We start from the raw sequence: 25942 nt of genomic DNA on the forward strand, positions 1-25942 counted from the left end.
TCACTTTACAGTTGTTCCGAGTATTTACTTCACAAAGAGTCTACAGAAAAGGGAAACTAGTGTTTTTTAAAGTCAGAGGGTTGGGAGCAGGAGTCAAAATAAAGTTTAATGAGTGATACATAATAAGTACCTTTTAAAGAAGTTGTTGAACACATGAATTAGGCCTAAAGAAGTTGCTTAAAAAGTGTAGAATTTTTGTTGTTTTGGTCAGTTTAATAAACTTTTAAGCATATAACAGCTGCTACAAGACTTGGGCATAGTGGTCTTATCTGTCCAGGACATTTGAGAATAAAATGGCAAAATCATTTATTGGGCCAGGGGCTTCTGCAGATATTTCCTGTGGTGAATCTTCGGCACAGTTTTCTGGCTTCACCGAAGTCACACTGTCACAGTGATGAAGCCTGGGAACGTTCCTCCACGGTAAACACATGCTGCAGCCCATTTACCCTCACACACAAACACCCTTCCACCTTTCAGGGAAGTCTAGAATTCAATTATTCTACACTTCAAAAAGAGTATACACAAATTCTCTTGAAATTTTCTGTCCTAGAGCTAAAACAAAGCAAAACAAGAAAGAATGTACATTATATTTTGAGATATGCTTCACTAATGATTGCTCTTACTTACATTGAAAAGTACATTCTTTTTCCTTCTAAAACTGCATTTTGTGTAATGGAGTGTAATACACTCTTCCCTTCTTCCTTTACTCTCCCTTGCTGACTTTTTTTTTTTTAAGCAAAGAGTATCCTTAGAATTAAGTCATAATTCTAGTAACATTTGAAAGATACATTCTTTTTCTTTACAGCATAAAAGACATACAAATATTTCCTTTTTAAACAATGGAGTAAAAGATAAGTTTCTACCTTTTGTCCATGGAAAAATATTTTCTATACCATTTACACCACAATAGATAGGAAAATTCTACAGTGTTTAACTGAAACTTTTATGAGGGTGACAAGGCTTTCAAGCATTTTCATTCTTGTATTGGAAATTTAAAAAGTTTTCAGGAAGTTAAACTTTTAAACTTTCCCCTAAATTTGTAGCCTTTAACTTGGGATACAGCTAATACATGTCACTTTTTATCTTTCTTTTTTTAAAACTGCTTTATTTATTTACGCCTGGAACTAGATGTAGTTCAATGCTAATGAAGTGTTGTCCATTTAGCTTGGTTACTAAAATAAAAATAACAGTGATGGCAAAACATTAGAAATCAACAGTATATTGCAGTAGAAAAACAAAAATAAACACCAAATTCAGATGTGGAAGTAGAAATAACTATTTTCTGTCTATCCACAACAGCTTTATCAAGATCATAAAACTAAAGTAGCTAATAAAATGTCTGGCTGAAATATGAGCTGTTTTAACACTGAAAGGCTTAATATAGTAATTGCTACTAATTGTATTCTATATATTGTATTCTATAGAATACAAAATTCTGTTAATCGTTGCAGATAGTGTAAAATAAGTAGAACCCAAAACACACAATATAGGGATTAATTTCATGGGCTCTTTATGAAATTGATGAAATTATTAGCAATTAGTCTCTAAAATGTTTTAGGACTACGTAAATTCCTTTGTTATCTACATAATCATCTAAGTATTTTATAAAATAGTTGCTACAACTTGTATTGTGATCACACTGAGACACCAAAAACTCTTTGCCAATAGATCAGTAATTGGGATTTGTTAAATTAATTTAGTAGATTTTCATACCATAGCTATTTTACTTGGAGGAAAGTACAAAAAATGGTTTCAGAAATTGTGGTTGCATAGCTAAAGCAAATGTGGGAAGTAACATTAATATAAAGTCTGGTATTTTGTTAATGTGGCAGCTTACATAAAAAGCATGCTGTGGCATAATTTATCTATGTCTTGCCGTATTACCAAGAGATGTTCATTATAACAAATAATTACCATAATAAATTTACTTTAAGTGACTTAAATGAAAATTCACCTGAACTACAAAACAACTACTACTACAATAAAAGCCTGTAAACATATCCCGCATTACTGTGGTATAAATAATTCTTATGAATTCAAAACTACTTTGGCAACCTTATCATCAAATATTTAAATATTCAAAATACAGATATTAAATAGCACAGTTATAAATTCTTGTTTCTTTCTTCCTTCCCCTAAGGTTATAAAACAAGTAATGCTTTAATTATATTACATGTTCACATTATGAACATAAATTATTTGATAAGTGTACATATATTCTACAGCTTAGTTCTGTTTTAAGTGCTTTTAAGAATTAGTTCTATAATTTGCAGTCCAGAATGTTTTCATACTGCATGTATATTAGCCTAAATACTTTATAAAAGCTCATGTTCTATTAGGGAAGCAGGACTAGCAAAAGTGATTTGAAGACTACTTATTTTTTGACTTCAGTGACATCTTCTAATATCACCATACTTATTAAGTGAAAACTCTGCCTGAGGGTATGTCTCTGAGCTGAAACAGAGGAAAATTCACAAGAATTTATGATATTCACAAAGGTTATAATTTATTGAAGCCCCAGTACAATATAGAGAATACCAGATTGAGAACTGGAAAAATCAGATGGTAGGAGACCAGACTGTTAAACCACTTGCCTTTGTTGAACCTCTGTTTCCTTGCCTATAAAACGGCAGGAGGGGAGGCTTGGATACAATTTCTCAAGTCCTTTTAGCTCTCAAGTTGTATTACTTCTAGTGGAGATAGGAGACCTTTGCTCAAATAACTGATTAGACATGATAACGTCTGTCAACAGATTATAAACAACTGTATAGTTAAAATAACCTTTTCCCTGTTTGTGAGCAGTACCCATTGTGAAATACCCATATAAATAAAAGCACAAAAGTATCTCTCTGTGTGTATTTTAGTAGTTGAAACCTTCAACAACTATCCTAATGGTTTAATATATATTTATACATTGGAAGTCAGTTTTCACATAATAAATTTTCTCTTAACTCTTCATCAAAACAATAATTTTTTCCCTTTCTACTTACATTAGCAGGCCACACAAAGGAAATTATTTCTTAGGCTGTTTACCCTGCCTCCATTTTGAATGGATGCATTGGTTTAACAAATAGTAATTTCTCTTCTTGTGAATATAAAATCTATTCCAAAATACTCTTCATCCTATATACATGGTGCTCACATCAATCAGATGCTAAATAAAACACTTGAAATGAACATGGAAAAACTATCCTAAATCAGAGAGGGGAAGGTTTTCACCAACACTTCTTAGCATTTATAGAAGTTCCTTGATTTATCAATATCTATTTCCCTTTGCCAGAATAAAAGTCTTAATGCTTTCGTGTGTGTGTGTGTGTGTGTGTATGTTAGGGGATGATGTGTGGTGGCTGGTGGAGGGGGTGAGTAGCTTAGATATAAAAAATTTGGCATTTTAGCACACAATATTACATTAATAGAGATGGGGCCTATAACTACTCATCTGAACGCTAGGATTATTCCTAGAAGCTGATTTAGATTAATAAACAGGGTAAAAAATTTTCAGGTATAATGGATAAAGTCTTATCTGTTGGCTGAACAGGGAAGCCTAATTAGCATATTCATTTCAAGAAGTTTTGAAGGATAATTTATCTTAAATTTAAATAAGATTCTAATAAATCTACTTTAAGAAGGATCTTCTGTGTGTATAAAAATACTGATAGAGGATGGTTCTCAGATGAAAAATTCATATGTGAGAAATTTAAATGTAATTTAAAACTTCTAATACATTGTCATTTAAGTTAATGATTAAAAAAGCAGTGGTGTTCATTGCCAACAAAGTTTAGAGTTAACCTCAACAGTGTAAACAAAACCATGAATTAAAGAACACACTAACCATGACACTTGTCTGTTTATATCTATATAAAAGTCTCTCTTTATCTATGGTTACCATTTTCTGTCCACATAGTTATAACAGTCAGATTTTAATCTTTAATTCAGGTGAAAAACAACTGCCAAAACAGTCATTTAATGCGTAGGCCCCCGACGAGATTTTACTTTTTCACTGTTGAACTTATAATGTCATTTAGCAGTCTAATTTACATTTATCTGTTGGTAGAGAATGGAATGTTCAAATAAGATTATAGTTATTTACTATCTCATATACTGTCTTAACTATGAAACCCGGAAACAGATAAGAGAATTTCTCTTTGACATAAAGGGTATGCTTACTTCTTTCTTTAAAAAAATCCTAAAATATTTTAACATGATTAATTTACTTGATATCTTGGCTATTAAATGCTTACAACCTTAACTTTCTAAATTTTATTATGGATTTCAAATATTTGAAAATATCATTTAGAGTATACTGAACTTTAAAAAATCTCCTTTTTCCCTCATAGTAAATGGCATTCCAAAATACCTACCACTTGACTATATTTTATCAAGTATTTAGAATAGAGAAATATTCATAAACCACTGATAAATGACTCTATTTTAACCACAGCAAAATAGCATTTGAATAGGTGGGCAACTTTCCACTTCTATTAATCTGTGCAATTTTAAAGTTCTCTCCGTAGATTTAAAAGCAAAAAGATTTGAAGAGGAAAATATACACATCCTTACAGGGAAATCAAATCCTCTATCAGGATGGACAATCAGAATTCTCCTTATTAGCAAGCTTTTAACTTACATAAGTATATATAATCCAGAACAATTTAACTGTACACAAAAATGACAAGAAAAGCCTCGCCGCAGTTATTGAAGGATATTTATAAATAAGTCAATAATGTTTTTTTCCTCATTTGAAATATCCCAACCCACAGACCAGTGTGAACAAAGCTTCATATGAACTGTAACGAACTCTGAAAAGCAAAAATTTAATGATAAAATAAATCATAATTAATTACTAAAATGTTAGCTTAGAGTATTTAATATGTTTGCCTTCTGTGTACATATCAGATGCCTAAAAGTAGGGATAATTTAAATATGACATTTGAAGAATAAGCCATCTTTTTTATGTTGAATTGCTAAATTGTAATCCCTGTCCCCTAGTAAAGGAATGTGCAGATTTTGAACATTTTCATAGCAGCAGAGTAATGACTCAGTAGAATGCAAATTATCTTTGCTTATGGCAAAATACAAGTATTGAATAAGAAAGGAACAGACTTTCCTTACCCTCACTTGACTGCATAACTCAATATAAGAAGCTGTTTTTTTTTAAAATGCGAACTTATTCAAAATGCATAAAAATTTAAGACTGTACAATTTACATAGATACCTCTTAATGGGGTCAAATGAGTGCCTTTCCATTAGACATACAAGGATGTCTCAAGGCACTTAAGGGGTTAAGACATAATACATGCATTCATTTACATCAAGTATGTGAAATCACATGATTTGGAATAAGCCAACCTTACGATAAATATAAGTTACATTATTAAATCCAAGAAAATTTGTAGATTCATAGTTATATTTTCTATAAGATGCTGGTAAATGGACAATGTGCAGCATTTCCCGGGAAAAGCAAATTCCACCTTTCTTCTTATGAATAGCAGGTCTCTATGGGGGAAGTACAGGGAAAGATGTGCTGCATCCATAGGCAGTGTATTGGCTAATATTGAGAATGGTATTGCTAAAATTTTAAAAATAAAAGCTGGAAATCAGTATATGTAAGTTCATGAAACTTGGAAAAGACCATGGCTGACTCCTGATTTTCACTTCTTTCTGCTTTCAAGATACAAGAGATGATGAAAATTCTGAGCCTTCTTTGTGGCAATTCTATCAGAAGGGGACTGCATGGCACCACCACAAAATTTCATAAATTACCCTGAACATACTCAGTTATTCACTATTTGTTCGCAGCAAAGCATGAAATAGTCTTCAAACACATGAGTTAAATAGTTTGAGAGATGACTTTTTTTTTTTTTAAACATAAAGTGCAACAGTGCTGAAGTTGTCAAAGTTTTTGTTAGTTCTTCATTTTTTCTTGAGATGCCATTTCCTGCAAGAAGTATTATGGCACAGTGAATATAATGGAAAGCGGCTTTCCAACACATATCCCCATCCTTTTGTTTTCTTATTTATTTGATGTCATTAGGGGTTTAACAAATCCTTCTTCATAAACTTTCAAAATAGCTTCACATACAAATCTGTATTGACTCTGAAAATGAAAACAGAGATAACAGGATTGATCAGGAAACCAAAAAGTCAAACATGGCATTCAGCTTGCTCATAAAAGAAATGCAAATTAAAACCACAGAGTGATTGCATTTTTCACCAAAGAGATGGCAAAATTTACAAGTCTGACAACATATTTTGTTGGCAAATCCTCCCAGACACTGCTGATAGGGATGTAAATTACTAGGACTCTTATAGAGGGGAATTCGGCAACAGCTAATAAAGTTACATTACTTTACTCTTTAACTCAGCCATCCTGTTGCTAGGAATCTATCCAAAAGATAAACTAGAAAAAAAAGTTGGACAGATGTTTCCATGAATGCAGTTATTCACTGCAGGATTATTTGTAATAACAAAACCTGGAAACAACCCAAATTACCATCATAAGGGACTGGTTAAGTAATTAATCTATGGTATATCCCCTGCAATGGAATCCTATGTAGTGGCTACAAAACAAAACAAAACAAAACAAAACATAAGAGTCTATAGGCTACACTATAAACTGATTCCAGGACATTTTGTTAAGTAAAAAAAAGCACAGTAGAGAAAAGTATGTTATCTTTACATAAGAATGGAGGGAAATACAAATATATATGTATTTCTGTCTATGTTTAAAAAAAAAAAAAAAGGGAAAAATAAACCATTAAAAAATGGCTTCCTGAAAAGGGAAGGAGGAAATTGGACGCAGGAACAGCTAGAGATGAGACTTTGAATATATCTTCCTACTTTTATAGAGTTGACTTTGGAGCCATGTAAATATAGCACATAAAAACTAATTTTAAAAATTCCTAAAAATTGCAAATAACATGAAACAAATCAACTTAAGTGTACATCTAGTTGATGGCATAACTACACATTGAGGAGCTACTTTAAGTGACTTTAAAACAGTAATTTGACTATATAGCTCTTGTAGGATACATCTAAGGACAAAAAGAACAATAGGAAAAAAAATTGTAAACACTTTTTGGTAACCACTTTGTTGGTTGGCAGTACTGGTGTGCTATTTTGAGACTCTTGTATAACATGGAATAAAACAAATGAGTACTTGTGACATTCTAAGTCTTTCATTGGTGGTACTGCAGAGAACCAGTATTCTTGGTAAAGAAGAAAGAAGATAAAGATGTTAAGATAGAAAAGGTTAAGTTAAAATTCCTGAATCAGAAGCAACAGTATGAACTTATGATAAATTTATTTTCCTACCTCTGGCAACTGAGTCTATCTGAAGACTTCTAGATAGAGTCAATTACTAACCCAGTGGCAACAAAAAACTCCTAGTGTTCAGACTGTGGTCCCTAAAATCACTTCCCAATAAAAAGAATCAAGACTTTTTGGGAAAAAGACCGGCTCCAAGTCTGGGACAGGAAATGTACAAGTTGGACCTAGAACATTTTATTTGACAGCAATGAAACGATCAAAAATTACTAGGGTCTTGACAAAAGGACTCGGAAGCCATTTGAAATAGGCTCCCCCTGGCTAAAAATGGGACCATTTAAGCAAATAATAAAAATAACTACAATGGATTGAAAGATATAAAATCTATTTATATACATGATTTCAAAATGTCAAAACAAAAATAACTGATCATCAATGGAGGAGGCTAGTAAACCAACTCATTATAATGAATACTGGTAAATAAAGGGAAAGAAGCAATTGTTTATCTTGCCTTTCCTAAACTGTCTATACCACTGTAACCAAAGAACAGATGAGAAGTTTCCCTTTAAAGAATTATTCTAGTTAATAAATGGATATGGAATGATAGAATTATAATGGCATCATTTTGCAATCCCAGTGAATTAATGGATGCAGGCATTGATCACCCACGGTTGTTAACCTTACAACAGGAATGACAACTAGACATTATGTGCCTCTCAAAGGATGAATATAAGACCACCTAAGTTGGATCCAGTTTACAGAACCAATTACCATTTTGTTAGGAAATACAGAGAACACCATCTTGGGGATACAATCAGAAAAATCTAGACTGCAGGAAATTATATGGTACAAATACCTGGTTTATTCATCAAATAAATCACAAGAAAAAAAAAAGAGATGGAGGAGGAAACTATAGATTAAAAGAGATTTAAGGGACCTTATTTGAATCCCAACTTTACATAACCCATAAAACAAAAAATAAAAAAACATTATATATGATTACAGATGTAAAAATCCTAAAGAAAATACTACCAAACCAAATCCGGTAACATATAAAAAGGAATATTCAGTAAGCCCAAGTGAAATTTATTCCAGGAACTCCAGAGTAGTTTAGCATCCCAAAATCAACTAATGCAATAAAACACATTAATAGAATAAAACACAAAAAACACATGGTGCCAGTTTGATGAATTATGTCCCCCCAAATGCCATTATCTTATGCAATCTTGTGGGGGCAGATGTATGAGTGTTGATTATGTTGGAGCATATTGGTTCAGTGTTTCCATGGAGATGTGACTCAATCACCTGTGGGCAAGACCGTTCATTGGATTATTTCTGTGGAGATGTTGCCCTACCCATTCAGGGTAGGTCTTCATTGGATCACTGGAGTACTTTAAAAAGAGCCACACAGGCCCAGAGACACAGAGCAGCTGTGAGTGACATTTTGGAGAGAAACTGAGAGTGACATTTCGAAGAGGAGCTGCAGCTAAGAGAGGACAAAATGCCCCAAGAGCAACATTTTGGAGAATGCCATTTTAAAACCCAACCTGGTCCCCCCTATGTGGGACCCGACTCCCAGGGGTGTAAATCTCCCTGGCAATGCAGAATATCACTCCCAGGGATGAATGTGGACCCAGCATTGTGGGACTGAGAGTATCTTCTTGACCAAAAGGGGGATGCAAAATGAGACGAAATAGTTTCAGTGGCTGAGAGATTTCAAATGGAGTTGAGAGGTCACTCTGGTGGACATTCTTATGCATTATATAGATAACACCTCTTAGGTTTTAATGTATTGGAATAGCTAGAAGTAAATACCTGCAACTACCAAACTCCAACCCAGCAGTCTGGACTCCTGAAGACAATTATATAATAATAATGTAGATTACAAGGGGTGACAGTGTGAAGACCTTGTGGATCACACCCCCTTATCTAATGTATGGATGAGTAGAAAAATGGGGATAAAAACTAAAGGACAAATGGGGTGGGATGGGGGGATGATTTGGGTGCTCTTTTTTCACTTTTATTTTTTATTCTTGTTCTGGTTCTTTCTGATGTAAGGAAAATGTTCAGAGATGGATTGTGGTGATGAACACATAACTATGTTATCATATTGTGGACACTGGATTGTATACCATGGATGATTGTATGGTGTGTGAATGTATTTCAATAAAACTGAATTTAATAAAAAAAAAAAAAAAAAAAAAAAAACCCAACCTGGGAGCAAGTGGATGTCAGCCATGTGCCTTCCCAGCTAACAGAAGTTTTCTGGACGCCAATGGCCATCCTTCAGTGAAGGTACCCTATCACAGATGGCTTACCTTGGACACTTTTATGGCCTTAAGACTGTAACTTTGTAACCAAATAAACCCCCTTAATAAAAGCCAATCCATTCCTGGTATTTTGCATAATGGGCAGCATTAGCAAACTGGAACACACTACCATCTTAAATGCAGAAAAAGCATTTGACAAAGTCCCACATCCTTTCATAATGAAAACACTTAACAAACCAGTAATGAAGGGAACTTCCTCAAACTGATAAAGGGCATTTATGAAAAACCCATAGCTAACATGATTCTTAATGGTGAAAGTCTGAAAGCTTTCCAATGAGGAACAAAAAAAGCATGTCTGCTGTTGCCACTTCTACTTAACATTGTGTTGGAGTTTTTAACCAAGGCATTTCAGCAAGAAAAAGAAAAGAAAAAGGAAAAAAAAAAAAAAAAAAAAAAGAGAAAGAAAAGGAAAAAGAGAAAGATAAAAAAGGCATTCACATTGGAAAGGAAGAAGTAAAACTCTTTTCAGATGACATGATCTTGTATGTAGAAAATCCTAATAAACCCATACACACACAAAAACAATTAGAGCTAATAAAGGATTTCAGCAAGGCTGCAAGATAAAAGAACAATACACAAAAATCAACTGTATTTCTGAACAGTAGCAATGAACAATGAAAAAATGAAATTAAGAAAACAATTTCATTTACAATAGAACCAAAAAGACTAAAACATTCAGGAATAATTTTAACCAACCAATAAGTACAAAACTTGCACACTGAAAACTACAAAACATTGTTGAAAGAAATTAAAGACCTCAATAAGTTCAAAGACAGCCTGTGTTCATGGCTGGGAAGACGGCAGTATTTCCCAAATTGATATACAGATCCAATGTAATCCCTATTAAAAATCCAGCTGCTTTTGAGGTAGAAACAGGCAAGCTGATTCTAAAATTCATATGGAAATCCAAGGGACAAAGACTATCCAAAACAACCTTGAAAAAGAAGAACAAAGTTGGAGCACTCATACTTCCCAATTTCAAATTTTACTACAAAGATACAGTAATCCGGACAGTGTGGCACTGCATTAGGGTAGACATACACATAAATGTCTACCCTAGAACTGAGAGTCCACAAATAAACCCTTACATTTGTGGTCAACTGATTTTAGATAAGAGTGCCAACTCCACTCTAGGGGGTAACAATAGTCTTAATAATTGATGCTTGGACAACTGGATATCTATATACAAAAGAATGAAGTTAGACCTTTATTTGACACCATATATAAAAATTAATTCCAAATGGATCGCAGATCTAAATGTGTAGGAGATTAAACTATAAAACACTTGGAAGAAAACATGCATAAATCCTTGTGACACTGGGTTAGGCAATGGTTTCTTAGATATGACACCAAAAACATAAACGATTAAAAAACAGATAAGCTGGATTTCATCAAAATGAAAAACTTTTGTGTTTCAAATGACACCATTAAGAGCTGAAAATACAATGTGAAGAATGGGAGAAAATATTTGCAAATCATTTATCTGATAAGGGACTTGTGTCTAGAAAATAAAAAAAACACAACTGAACAATAAAATGACAAATAATCCAATTAAAAAACAGGCAAAGAATTTCAATAGACAGCTCTGTAAAGAAGATATACAAACAAATAGCCAATAAGCCCATGAATAGGTGCTCAACATCATTAGTCATCAGGAAATACAAATCAAAACCACAATGAAATACTACTTCACACCCAGGAGGATGACTAAAATAAGACACATACGAACAAGTGTTAGTGATGATGTGGAGAAAATGGAACCCTCATACACTGCTGGTGGGGTTGTAAAATGGTGCATCCACTTTGAAAAATGGTCTGGCAATTCCTCAAAAGGTTAAACATAGAGCTTATGACCCACCATTTCCACTCCTAGATATATATTCAAGAGAAATGAAAACATTTGTCCATAGAAAAACCTGTACATAAATATCTGCGGCAGCATTACTCACAATTTCCCAAAAAGCAGAAACAACCCTGATGTCCAACAATTGAGGAATGGATAGATAAAATGTGATATAGTCATAAAATTGACTATTATTTGCAATAAAAAGGAATCAAGGATTGATACATGCTACAGTATGGTTGACCTAGAAAACAGCCAGTCTCAAAAGACCACATATTGTATGATTCCACTTATATGAAATATACAGAATAGGCAAATCTATAGAGGCGGAAAGATCAGTGTTTCCTTGATTGGGGATGGTGGCGAGAGTTTGGGAGGAAATAGGAGTGACTGCTAATGGGTATGGGATTTCTTTTTGTGGTGATGAAAATGTTCTAAAATCAGATACTGCTGATAGTTGCAAAATTCCATGAATATACTAAAAACCACTAAATTGTATACTTCAAAAGAGTGAATTTTATGGTATGTGAATTATATCTTGATAAAGCTGTTCTAAAATTTTAAAAATTATAACTTTCATGAGACAAATGGAAATTTGAGTACCAGATACTTGATACTATTAAGGAACTATTGTTTGTTACACTTAGGTGTGATAATTGTATTGCGGTTTTGTTTCACAAGTAAAACAATCCAGAAACATACAAAAATATTTATTGATAAAATGATATACTGTCTAGATTTGCTTCAAATATGGGAAAAGTGCTTGACAGTATAGCTGAAACAAGATGGCAAATGTTGTTGTGTCTGTTTACCCAACATAGTGTTCATTATATTATATTGGGTATTTTTGTGAATGTTTGAAGTTTTCTACAACTACAAGTTAAAAAAATGACAGGCACTTAAAAAAAATGACCAAAATCACATAGGTTAATATACCACAGTAACCCTATTATCACTGACAATGCTAACTTTTCATAATGGCTTAATTAGTTTAAAACAATCTAAGATTAAAATTCCATGATTCCTCTTTTGAGGAAGCAAAATTCAGTCAGTGGAGAATATAATAAATCAGTAGCTTAATTTCTATGATTATTTTGTTGTTGTTGTAACTTAAGTTCTTTTTTTAAAAAGAGAGATTAATTTCATCACAACTGTTTCACTGACAGCAGCCCTATGGAGATTCTTCAGTTTGGTGATACTATCATTCTTAGCATCCTACTTATCTAAGTAACACAGGACAAATTCATCTAAGCCTGTTTAGGCATTCAAAAATTAACACATAGGGCTGCTGTTGGCATTCAAAAATTTTACAGAAAAATTTCTGCAAAGGGTCAGATAGTAAATATTTTAAGTTTTGCAGGCCATATGGTGATTGTTGCGACTATTCAACTCTGCTATTGTAGTATGAAAGTGCCGTAGATAATATCCCTCAAAAAAAGAGAAAAACTTTAGACAAAATCAGGTAGTAGGTCAGATACGGCTGGAGGGCAGGAGTTTGTTGACTCTGTGCTAGGGGTCATTAGCTCCCGGCAGGGAATTAAAAAGACAGAAATATGGTTTAGAATACATATTGATAAAATCATATATTGAGAATACAAACTTGTATATAAAGTACAGTACTTACAGGGGTTTGGATCATCATGGCTCGTTGATCTCTCATTGTTCTTACAATGTCTAGTGGATAAACTGGCTGATTGCATTCAATGAGACACATTGCTGTTTCCATAGTAATAAGAACACCTGTTCTCCCAATCCCAGCACTAAAAAAGAAAAACATTGGGCAAGGTCTTACTGATACTTTTCTGTTAAACTTCTTGTGGTTTTTGTGTGGAAAATGAAAGTATCAAATCAAAATACCGTAGAAGAATTTCACTTAATGTTTTATATTATGAAAGTACCAATTCAACTAGAGAATATTTTAAAAACAGGAAAAAATAATGAAATAAATTCACTCTTGACTCACCTAATAGTGATTAAATGGTTTGTATTTTACCCTCATTGTTAGTTTTAACAATACAATTTTAAAAGTTACTCAGTCTCAAAAATCTGAACAAGGTATAGAAATGTATTGAAGCAACCTCTTTAAAATACAAAATTATAAAAGTAAAAGAACAAATCATTAACAAATGTACCAAAGACAACAACACTTTATGTTCTCAAATCAGTTTCTTTTTTAAACAAAGTTTAATTGTAATTATACATTTACCACTGAGTCAGTCAAGAATAAGTTTTTGAAGTATTCTAGGTGAGCATGGACGGAATAGCTACTGGGGGACTTGGGATATGAAATGGTCAAGTGTGTTTCACCATTCTTGCCATTTTGCCTCTCAAATATTTGGCCCACAGTGTGGTTTGATGATTTGAATGTTTCCTTCAAAAAGGTGCTGGAAAGTTTAAGGATGGAGTGATACTACAATGCATCCTCCGCATAAATCACTTTATAACAAGGGGGGCCAGGATAGGGTGCATTTGGGAATAATATCTGCCTCCTAAACACTAGGTCAGTGGCAGTGAAGGCTGCAGACCACTGTGTTTGGACCTTTGAAGGTAGAAGCTCTTGGAACTGTGATGTCACTGCAAAGGGCCATTCCAAGAAAGGTGGGAATACTGACTGAATGTCCTAAGAGGTGCCACAGGTCAGGAAGGACTACCTTGCTGGGGAGGAGGGAATCTAAATGTTAGACTGCAACCTAATGCCTATAATATTGTTTTTAATCAAGTCTAAGACAACTTCAATTGTAAGACACACTGTAATTTCATAGATGTTAAAATATGAGAAAAATGAGTTCTAAGAATCAGCGCAATAAGGTTTTATTTTTACCTCTTACGATGAAATTTTTGCCAATCATATCCTTTGCATTCTACCTTCAGCTTTGATTTCTCTTGCTATCATGCTGACAATCAACAAAAATACTTAAGAACAAAATAAAATACAGAGTCCTTTTTGAAAATGACCTATCGAGTTATTCATTTATAAAAGACAGAAAATAGAATACCTGCAATGAACAACAATAGGTTCTTCCTTGCCAGCCCTCTTCTTTCGTACATGACAAACAAAATCCAGAAAGTCACTTGAGTCATCTGGGACTCCATGGTCAGGCCAGGCTATATACTGGATCTGAGTGAGCTGACGACTCTCATTTTTCTAAGTGTGAATGAAAAATAATGTATCTAGATTTAGGAATTATTTTTAAAATATAAAGAAATATTCATGCCATTATAACTTTAGAAGGAAAACAAAACCAATTCCTTCCCCTTCCCCCCCCAAAAGTAATGTATAAATTCACTAAAGCCCCAAATTTCATCCAAAGGAAATAAACCAATCTAGAGAAGTTGCTCTCCTCTACTCTTTTTAAAAAATGAAAGTAACCTGACAGCTTTTAATTGTCCTTTCTGTTTTCACACACATACCCAAATACCTTATTGATATTACTTGAAGAAAGAATTCTTCATAATTAAACACATCCCAGGTGTAATAAAGTGTTGTGGATAGGTAAAGTAATAGGAGTATTATTTACCAAATTCCTCTTCACTGACTACTTATATACTATAGAAATCAGAAATACACTTCATCAGATTCCAAAGTATCCCAATGAAATAGTTCAGTAATTTTCTGTTGCATTTCCTAGTAATCAGTACTAAAAAAGTTTTCAACTTTCAAAGCCTTTATCTTGAACACAACAGTTGTAATGAATGGATACCTTGTCTTCTTACCTCTTGGTTAAACAGTGTCATCTTCCTGAAGATACAAGCAGTGTTTCCTTCTTCTGAGTGGCAGGTGACTTGGTAGCACCCGTAGGAGGAACTTCCTGTGGGTTCTGGCCAATACTGGTGACACTTAACCTGACATCAATAGATTAAAAAAAAAATTATATATAAATATATGAATTTAGAGTCACTAGTTTTTTCTTTAAATGTTTAACTTTTTAAAGTACATTCAAACTTGTAAAAAAGTTGCAGATTTGCCAAATATTAAAATTTTTTTCTTTGTCACTTTTTTACCTTTGTAATAAGTAAATCTTGTATTTTTTGAGAATGGGAAAATATACTGTTTACAACAAACTTTCACATAATATTTTACCATTCATGATTAATTCTTGTCTGAATCAATTACCACCATGTGGGTGGCAGAAATGTGCACTAACTGTGATCTTTCCCAGATTTAAATTAACAATGAGGTAAATCTTCAACTAAAATGCCAAACTTAATCCATTTATATTCATAATTAAGGTTTTTAACAGCTTTACTGAGATATAATTCACATACCATACAATTCACTCATTTAAAATGTACAATTTAATAGTTCTTTTAGTATAGATTACATCAAATTTACAGACTTGTACAATCATCACCACAATCACTTGTAGAACATTTTCAACAACCCAAAACAGAAAACCCACACCCATTAGTAGCCACTCTGGATCCCTTTCATCTCAGTATATACACCCTGGTCCTGGGCAGGCACTTATCTTGTTTCTGTCTCTACAGATTTGCCTATTCTGGATATTTCATATAATTGGAATAATACAGTATGTGGTCTTGAGACTGGCTTCTTTCACTTAGCATGTTTTCTAGGTTCATTCGTGTTGTTGCATGTATCAGTCCTTGATTCCTTTTTATTGTAAATAATATTCAATTGTATAATAAACCATATTTTATCTATTCATTCACCAACAACTGGACATCAGGATTGTTTCCACTTTTGGGGTATTGTGAATAATGCCGCTATAAATATTCATGTACAAGTTTTCCTGTGGACATATGTTTTCAATTCTCTTAGATATATGCCTAGGAGTAGAAAGGGTGGGTCATACGGTAACTCTGTGTTTAACCCTTTGAAGAACTACCAGTTTTACAACCCCATCAGCAGTATATGATGGTTCCATTTCCTCCGTATTATCACCACACTTGTTATTATCTGTTTTTCTTATTTTAGTCATCCTACAGGGTGTAAAGTGGTATTTCATTGTGGCTTTGATTAGCAGTTCCCTGATGGCTAATGACATTAAACATCTTTAATGTGCTTACTGGCCACTGGTATATCTTCTTTATAAAACTGTTTATTCAAAACCTTTGCCCATTTTAAAAAAACTATCATGGTAACATATATACAACACAAATTTCCCATTTTAACCACCTCATGTGTACAATTCAGTGGTATTAATTACATTCACAACATTGTGCTACCCATCACTACCATCCATTACCAAAACCTTTTCATCACCCCAAAAAGAAACTGTACCCTTTAAGCGATAACTTTGCATTACCCTTTGTCACGTCCCCACCCCGTTCCTGCAGCTGCTGGTAGCCTGTAATCTACTTTTGTCTTATGGAATTTGTATAAACTAGGTATTTCATGTTAGTGGAATCATACTTTGTCTTTCTGTGACTGACTAATTTCACTCAACACGATATCTTTGAGGTTCATCCATGTTGTAGCATGTACCAGAACGTCATTCCTTTATACGGCTGAATAATATTCCACTGTATGGATATATCGCAGTTTGTGTATCCTTTCATCTATTGATGGACACTTGGGTTGTTTCTGTCTTTTGGTTACTGTGCAATGCTGCAATAAACTTGAGTGTACAAATATCTGTTTAGGTCTCTGTTTTCACTTTTTGTGGGTATATATCTAGGAGTAGAATCATTTGGAAATACGATAGTCCTATGTTTAATTTTCTTGGGGACTGCCAAGCTATTTTCTACAGTGGCTGCAGCATTTACAAGAGTTCTACTTTTCCCCATGCTTGTCAACATTTTTTTTTTTTTTTTTAAGTAATCCTATTGGGTGTGAAGTGATATTTCATTGTGTTTTCAATTTGCATTTCCCTAATGGCTAATGATGTTGAGAATCTTTTCATGTGCTTATTGGCCATCTGTGTATCTTCTTTGGAGAAATGTCTATCCTTGCCCATTTTTAAATTGCGTTTTTGGTCATTTTATTTTTGAGTTGTAAGAGTTCTTTATATATTCTAGATACGAGCCTTTTATTAGATATGTTTACCCATTTTAATAATAACAATGATAATAATAATGGCTAAAATATTAAATCTATATTGTGTTAGTCATAGTTTTAAGCACTTAATCACGATGATGTCAATCATGATACCAAAGGACAGAAAGTTACAAAAGAGGCTAAATCAACTTAACTATTTGGACTATACAAGAAACATAGTTGGAAAAAAGTCCAAGCAATATGTAAGATTCAAGTATAACTTACTCTTCCACGTTCAACTTGTGTAGTCAACATTACAACCATGGAGGAACCTTGTTCCCAAGTCATTTGCCAAAAATCTGTACAAGTGTGTGGTAATGGGCCTTGACAAGCAATGTACTGATTTATAATGCTGGAAGAAGGGATTTCCATCTACAAAGAAAAGGATGTAAATATAACAAATTTTGAACTGTCACTGTTTACTATGATCAGGCATGTGAAAACCATGCACTAAATGTAACTGAATACAAGTAGTCTCAATAAATTGCAGTCAGTAAAACAAATCTTTATCAACAATATCTTATTTTATCTATAGAGGGAAATTCTTGGCAAGGTCCAGTCATTTAACATATTCGTCGTTCACATTAGTGGAGAGGAATTTCAGTATTGTCCAAACTATGATCTATTATGATTAGCAACATTACCCTGTTTCAGATAGGCAGAGACCTAGTACAGAAATAAGAAGTATTTATCTGTTCACAGCTTTATGGCAAAATTTGTGAGGAACAAAAATTCTGCTGTCTGTTTTAGTTTGGATTTTATATATGAAATAACTGTAAAGGATATTTGAAGAATATTTTAAATTCATCATTTTCAGAAAGAGGTAATAAGATGATTGTATGAGGATGATTAGTTGTCATCCAACTACACTTTAAGAGAACAACAAAAAGGTGATATACATATTTGATAATTCAAAGAACATCAAAGGGTGAATACAGGAAGAAGTCTCCCTCCCATCCCAGCTCCAGTTCATGCCCAGAAGGGCAATCATTTTTTCTAGTTTCTTATATACCCTTTCAGAAATAGTCTACACATAACACACAAACATACACACAATACTTTCTTTTCGTTTTTCTGTAAGCCATAAATGGTTATAGCAGACTACAATGCTGTTTTGCATCTTTTTTTTTTTTTTTACTTTATCTTTGAGATCATATCAGTTTAGTATGTAAAACCTTATTTGTTTATATGAATCCATACCGTATTTTACTTAACCAATTTTATTATATGGAACATATCCTAATTTATTTAACAGACATTTAAGTTATGGCTAACTTATTTGCTACCACAAAGAGGGCTGCATTGAATACTTTTATAAACGTAATATCTTTGTACAGATACAGAAATATATTTGTATGGGCAATAGGAAAAAATGAGAATGCTGGGTCAAAGTATACGTACATTTAAAATTTTGATAGATACTGCTAAATTGTATCTATCAATTTATATTTCTACCAGTAATGTACTAGGAATGCATGTTTTCCCATACTCTCATTATACACCTATAATTCCTCTTCCACATTTCTGAAACCCCCAATGCTCTGAAATTCAGTTTTTCTTTTTCTTTTTTTGTAAACCTAACCTGAACCAGGCTTATTTGACAGCAAAATCTGCCCTGAACTGACATAACACTACTTTTAGTCTTTATTTGTCCCACTTAGAAGGAATAATCATAGTTTTCTGTGGACTATAAGGATTACCAAGTATTGTCCCATAGCTTGCTGGGAATGTTACTTTTTACAGCATATGATATATGCATGCAATAATGTTTCTAAATTCAAAAAATTCTGAATTCCAAAGCACATTTGATTCCAAGGTTTAAGATAAAGGATTGGAGACTTTTTGATCCTTCAATCTGATATGTGAAAAATGGTAATTCCTTATAGTTTTGATCTGTACTTTTTTGTGAGTTAAGTTAGGTGTATTTTTCATTTAAGTGCATTTGTTATTGTTATTTTTGTAATGTTATAATGGTATTGTAGGTTTTTTTTTTTTTTAGAATCCTTATCAAAGGTACAGACTAAAATATTTACAAATGAAATGATACGGTATTTGGGCTCAGCCTGCAACTGATAACTGGTGTGTTCAGGCCACTGACTGGGTAGTAATGACCACTGAGTGGTTTTAATCTGTTTTTCTTCAAGGCTCTTAAACAGAAAACAAAAACATCAGTTTCCATTAAATATATATATATATATATATATATATATATATATCCAGAGAGATTGTGTTTAGATGAAACAAGATTGGCATTTACTGATATGTTAAAGCAGGGAGTTCTTCACACTATTCTTTACTTTTGTATAGATTTGAAAATATCCATTAAAAAGTTTGTACGATGTCATATGCATTTCTTTTCTATGAATTGTCTTTGTATGTCCTTTACCCATCATTATCTTTATCTTTCTTATTTGTCTCTCTGTAATCAATCTTTGTGTACTGAAGAAATAAGCCCTTTGTAGTGTTTCTTTAAATTCAACTTGGAACTTTTTAATTACATCAAAATTAAATATTTTTATATTGCCAAATTTATCAATCTTTTCTTTATGGCTTAGAAACATGCTGAAACTTAGAAAAAGCTTCCCCTTTCTGAGATTTAAAAATTTTTTTTATGTATTTCCTTCAAATACTTTCATGATTTTGTCTTTTTACCTTCATATTTTCATATATCTGAAATATATTCTGATATCAAGAATAAGATGAATGACAAACTCTCTGGGATCTGCTTCAAAAACCTGGATGTGTGAAGGAATGGGTATAGGTGAAACAAGACTGGCTATGAGCTGGCAATTGTTGAAGCTGGGTGACATGTATATGAAGGTCCATTTTACCTTTTTCCCTAGTTTTGTACGTTTGAAATTTTGTATATATAGCAGAGTTTAAAAAAAGTAAATGAAAAGTAAGTAGTGATGCTTTTTTTTTCCAAATTGGAAAAAACCTTATACAATGATCTGTTTTATCTCCAATGAAATAAAAGGCTACTTTTATCATAAAAAAAATTCTAGCATTTATTCGAATTTATTTCTGGACTATTCTATTTCACTACTCTATATATTAATATGCAAGTACTTTTTTTTTTAAATTCAATTTTATTGAGATATATTCACATACCATATAATCATCCAAAGTGTACAATCAATTGTTCACCATACCATCATATAATTGTGCATTCATACCCCAATCTATTTTTTTAACATTTTCCTTGTACCAGAAAAAGTGAAAATAAGAATAAAAAATAAAAGTAAAGAAGAACACCCAAAACCACCCCTCCACCCTATTTTTCATTTAGTTTTTTGTCCCCGTTTTTCTACTCATCCATCCATACACTGGATAAAGGGAGTGTGATCCATACGGCTTTCACAATCACACTGTCAGCTCCTATAAGCTACATTGCTATACAATCGTCTTCAAGAGTCAAGGCTATTGGGTTGCAATTTGATAATTTCAGGTATTTACTTCTAGGTATTCCAATGCATTAAAACCTAAAAAGGGTTATCTATATAGTGCATAAGAATGCCCACCGGAGTGACCTCCTGACGCCATTTGGAATCTCTCAGCCACTCAAACTTGATTTTGTTTCATTTCGCGTCCCCCTTTTGGTCAAGAAGATGCTCTCAATCCCATGGTGTCTGGTCCAGATTCATCCCCAGGAATCACATCCCGCATTGCCAGGGAGATTTATACCCCTGGGAGTCAGATCTCACGTAGAGGGGAGGGCAGTGAGTTCACCCGCCGAGTTTATGCCAGTACTTTTTAAAAACTTTTTAAAGTATTACTTTTATAATATAGCTCAATATCTGGAAGTATGAATAATCTCTCAGGGTTAGGCTTTTAACTAAAAGGAATTAACCACAACTTTATAGTGGCTTCCCTCATTCCAACAATAAAGGCATAACAAAAATACTTACATTTATATAATTTGCATTTATGTAGTCTTCATTACCCTTTAAAATGACCCGTGTAGCATCATCTGAAAAAAATTTTAAAGTGATGTTTAATAAATAAAATTATGTTAAAAAGATTAAACTTAACATACTGAAATAACAGGTACTTACAAGGCGAAATATCTCTGTATCTATTTTTGGAAATGTTCTGAGGTAATTTGGCGCAAGACATTGTCATTCCAGGTTTTTTCCGATAGAGTTGCTAAAAATAAAAAATAGAAAAGGGAAAGACTACTCCAGCAGGCCATCAACAATTTTGTTTTGTTTTTCAGACCTATTTCTATGCTAACAGGAAACAGGTTTTTTTCTTTGACCACCTCATCCCCACAATGATATACATTAGGCTAGTAGGGTACTGAATCAATTTTATAGAGCTGAATTCTACACAATTTCTGACATGAATTATATATACATCACATTTTGAAAAATGGTAAAACAAATGAAATCAATTTTTGCTTATAGCAAAAGTACCTGAAGTTTTGAATAGCAAATCTGCAGAAAACATTTAACTTTCATTTAATTTGGAGGCATTTAATAGATATGAATCAAGAACTTTTTAAAAAGAAAAACCGATGTGCCTTAAATATTTGTATAGTTACAAAAATTTATCCATAACGTACTTTAGTGCAACATTATGTTAATGATGGCCTACTGTACTGACAAAAATTAGAAAAGAGTTAAATACGACAAGTTATAAATTCCAAATACAGAAGTTATTTTCCTTTAAAATTTTTAAGTCTGCTATAGCCTGTGCTCATGTGGTATCTTTCATAAAAACAGCTATTTAATTATAGAAAAAAAATTAATTTGATGACATCCTTATCCGTCTTTTAAACGACATTTATATGTATGTAAGCATAACTAGAATTCTGGGAGCAATTTTAAAAACTTTGTATTTAAATTCCTTTTATGTTAAACATAGTATTGCTCAGAATTTCCTTCCCTTTTTATTATTCCTCACCATCTATTACTATGGATGGTAGGGTTAGTCAGTTAAAAAAACCATGAAACTGATTAGAAAATATGGGCAAACACCTTTCCTAGTCAATATTACTTACATCAAATTGTGTCAGGACTGTTCCAGTGACAAGCCCTTCAGCTAGCTGGATCATTGACTCCCGCAGGGAATGGTCATCCAGATGGACATTATCTACTGGGGCTTTCTCAGGAATGTACTGGAAATCTGGCTCATTTTCTAGCTTTTCTTCCACTACATCATATACAGCTGAAAAACCAAAAGACAAAACAAAACAAAACAAAACACCACCCATGGAAATCTTAATGAATTGATGATGTGCATTTACCAGGGATGTTCGTCAGTTTTGTGTCTGGAAAAATACTTAATTTATGAAGAATAATACCAGATCTGAGTCTGGTGCCATTGTGTAGGGATAGGAACAGAGTGGTTGTGGAGTTCAAGGGCTTTACTGTACCTCTGGGGAAACGATGGATTCTTGGCCAAACAGCTAGAAACGTTGATAACTTGAAGAAACATTAAAAAAATGGGGAGATGCTAAGAAGTAACTCTAAACAGACGCACCCTTTTTAACAAACAAAATAAATAAATCATGTGGACTTTACTGTAATTAAAAATTGCTGTTCCCCAAAAGATACTGCTCAGAGAAAGACTAGACAAATCACAGACTTGAAAAAATTAGTTCAAATCATTTATCTGTTCAAGTACTTGTATCTAGAATATATAAAGAACTCTCAAAACTTAATAATAAGAAAACAAGCCAGTAAAAAGAGGGCAAAATATTTGAATAGACACTTTTTCAAAGAAGATATATGCATGGCAAATGAGCATATGAAAAGATGCTTAACATCATTTGTCATTATGGGCATGCAAAACAAATCCATACTGATATACCTCTACACACCTATTAGAATGGCTAAAATTAAAAGGGCTTTCCATACCAAGTATTGGTGAGGAACAGAACAATGGGAACACGCATAAACTTCTGGTGGGAATGTCAAATAATACAACTACTCTGGAAAGCTAAACAGACTCACTCTTAACATTTGTGGGACCTATGGCGTGGGTACAAATAGAGGCCTATATACCATGTATAAATACGAAAAGTTACAAATAAACTGAACAGAGAACGAAACAAAATTTGTTCTATCCTCTTTTCTTGACAAATATATCTTGAAAACATCCTGGGAGGCCAGATTTTAATTAAGAATTCTAGGACAGAATTTATGGCCATGATGGTGCAAGGAGTCAGACTCTGGGCTCTGGCCTGTAGCCGCCCCCCCCCCCCCGCCCTTCCACTTCAACTTCATTCTTTAACATGGGGGCTTATAAGTATACATGTGAACCTCTCAGCCTATGTGTAAGGTCTGAATACACCCCTCTGCAAACTGCTGCTTCTTTAGATACCCCTTGGGCCTAGGGGTACATATACCATGTGGTTCATTCTTGGGAGAATGGACCTGGGGAAAAAGCCCATGCAGGTCCAGAATTATTTGGGGAGATTACTGAAGGTTGAAAGAAATGACCTAGAAAGAGAGGGGCATCACAGGTTCACAGGTAATAGGTTAGCATGCCGCCTTGGTCCTATAAACTCCTGACTCCATGGGGATGGGCACAGCTAGAAGAGAGCTTGAGTAAGGCCCCCTGAACTATGGAGTACAGGTTTAAGTCCCCCCTTGCTCTTGTCTAAGGGTTCTGGTTCCTGCTCAGGATACATATGTGCTCCACACTCCCCCCGCCCAACCTTTTTTTTTTTAATTAGAGCAGTTGTAGGTTTAGAGAAAAATCATGTAGAAAATATGGAGTTCCTATATTCCAGCCCCCTCTAGTTTTCTCTATTAACATTTTTGTAGCCATGTAGTACCTTTGTTACAACTGGTGAAACAATATTATTATAATTATACTATTGATTATAGTCCATAAATTATATTAGTGTTCATCTTTAGTGTTGTATAGTTCTATGGGTTTTTAACATTTTTATATGGTAACATATATACAACTTAAAATATCTCTTAACTACTTTCAAATACACAATTCAGGAGTGTTAATTACATTTATAATGCTGTGCTACCCTTACCAAAATGTATGTACTTTTGAGAAAAATAAATTTTCAAAATGAAGAATGAATAGACAAAAGGGTGACTATATTTTGCTTAAGAAGAGGTAAGAATTAAAGGAAAAAAAGAGTAGAAAAAAATTCTTTGGTTTTCTGATCTTTTTGGCAATCATAATTTTAAATTTTGATTATGTATTTTTAAATAAAAATGGACATGACAAACCACCCACCCCCACCTCCCCTCCCAATGAACGTGGATACAGGTCCTGTCTGGATTTTTACTATAAAATATTAGAAAGATCTTTTCTAAGAAGGCCCCAGGTGTGTTCTTCTCCTAATTTAAAATATAAACGAGACAATTTGGAATAGTAAAAGTCATGATTTGCCATTCACCGGACCTTTGTTCTGGCTCTGTAGAGGTCATGAATCTTTGGGCATCTAACTGAATGTCTTGGTGCATAAGTTTCTTTATCTCTAAAATGGGGATAATTCATTTATCTCACTGTATAGTTGTGAGGATTACATAAGAATATACAAAAGAGTCTAGGCATATGGAAAACATTTAGTAACTATAACTAATATTATTTGTAAATTCTTCAGGACCTGTTATCAAGAAAACACATAACAAACAAAATTAAGAAAAAATTATTCTTGGTGTAACATTTAAATTGCTTTATTAAAGTGACAGAAAATGCCTGCTTACGAATCACCTAAGTACCAAGTCTAAAATCAAGTTCCTTGAAAAGTCAAAATAGAATGTACTGTTGAAGTCTTTTTAATCTTCTTAGAAAGTCAATTCTGGATTATGAATGGAGAAAATCCAAAGTAGAGAAGATTAAAAAAAGAAAATCCCTGTTTGTACCCCTGAGGCAAAAAAGGAGCCGAGAGGTCACTCTGGTGGGCACTCTTACGCACAATTTAGACAACCCTTTTTAGGTTCTAAAGAATTGGGGTAGCTGGTGGTAGATACCTGAAACTATCAAACTACAACCCAGAACCCATGAATCTCAAAGACAATTGTATAAAAATGTAGCTTATGAGGGGTGACAATGGGATTGGGAAAGCCATAAGGACCACACTCCACTTTGTCTAGTTTATGGATGGATGAGTAGAAAAATAGGGGAAGGAAACAAACAGACAAAGGCAACCAGTGTTCTTTTTTACTTCAATTGCTCTTTTTCACTTTAATTATTATTCTTGTTATTTTTGTGTGTGTGGTAATGAAGGTGTCAGGGATTGATTTAGGTGATGAATGTACAACTATGTAATGGTACTGTGAACAATCGAATGTACGATTTGTTTTGTATGACTGCGTGGTATGTGAATATATCTCAATAAAATGAAGATTAAAAAAAAAAGGTTGCAAAATTCTGTAGGGCTATCTGTGGGGGATAGATAGGTAGAGTCTGATTACATTTTTACTTCTCTATGGCACATATTCTGCATGGCACTAACCAGTAATTGCTCTTGTGGCTAAAACTATGATTAATAGTAATGTTGTCAGAGCAAAACTAGAATATGCCTACTGC

The 25942-nt window shown here is 33.3% G+C and overlaps 1 protein-coding gene across 4 annotated transcripts in view; it reads right to left on the reverse strand.

The window, feature by feature from the left end:
- Positions 1 to 639: 639 nt before the first annotated feature.
- PTPN4 (protein tyrosine phosphatase non-receptor type 4) overlaps positions 640 to 25942 on the reverse strand; it is a 277667-nt gene continuing 252364 nt past the window's right edge. For all 4 annotated transcript variants that reach the window (XM_037848604.1, XM_037848601.1, XM_037848602.1 and 1 more), the window contains exons 20-27: positions 22440 to 22606; positions 21493 to 21583; positions 21346 to 21407; positions 17663 to 17809; positions 15154 to 15282; positions 14436 to 14584; positions 13064 to 13199; positions 640 to 6097 (exon numbers count right to left, since the gene is read on the reverse strand). In XM_037848604.1, the coding sequence (XP_037704532.1) occupies positions 6014 to 6097; positions 13064 to 13199; positions 14436 to 14584; positions 15154 to 15282; positions 17663 to 17809; positions 21346 to 21407; positions 21493 to 21583; positions 22440 to 22606 (965 nt within the window). In that variant the 3' untranslated portion in view covers positions 640 to 6013. The remainder of the gene's footprint in view (positions 6098 to 13063; positions 13200 to 14435; positions 14585 to 15153; positions 15283 to 17662; positions 17810 to 21345; positions 21408 to 21492; positions 21584 to 22439; positions 22607 to 25942) is intronic.

The sequence above is a fragment of the Choloepus didactylus genome, chromosome 9 (genome assembly GCF_015220235.1).
Source record: "Choloepus didactylus isolate mChoDid1 chromosome 9, mChoDid1.pri, whole genome shotgun sequence".
Taxonomy (NCBI): domain Eukaryota; kingdom Metazoa; phylum Chordata; class Mammalia; order Pilosa; family Megalonychidae; genus Choloepus; species Choloepus didactylus.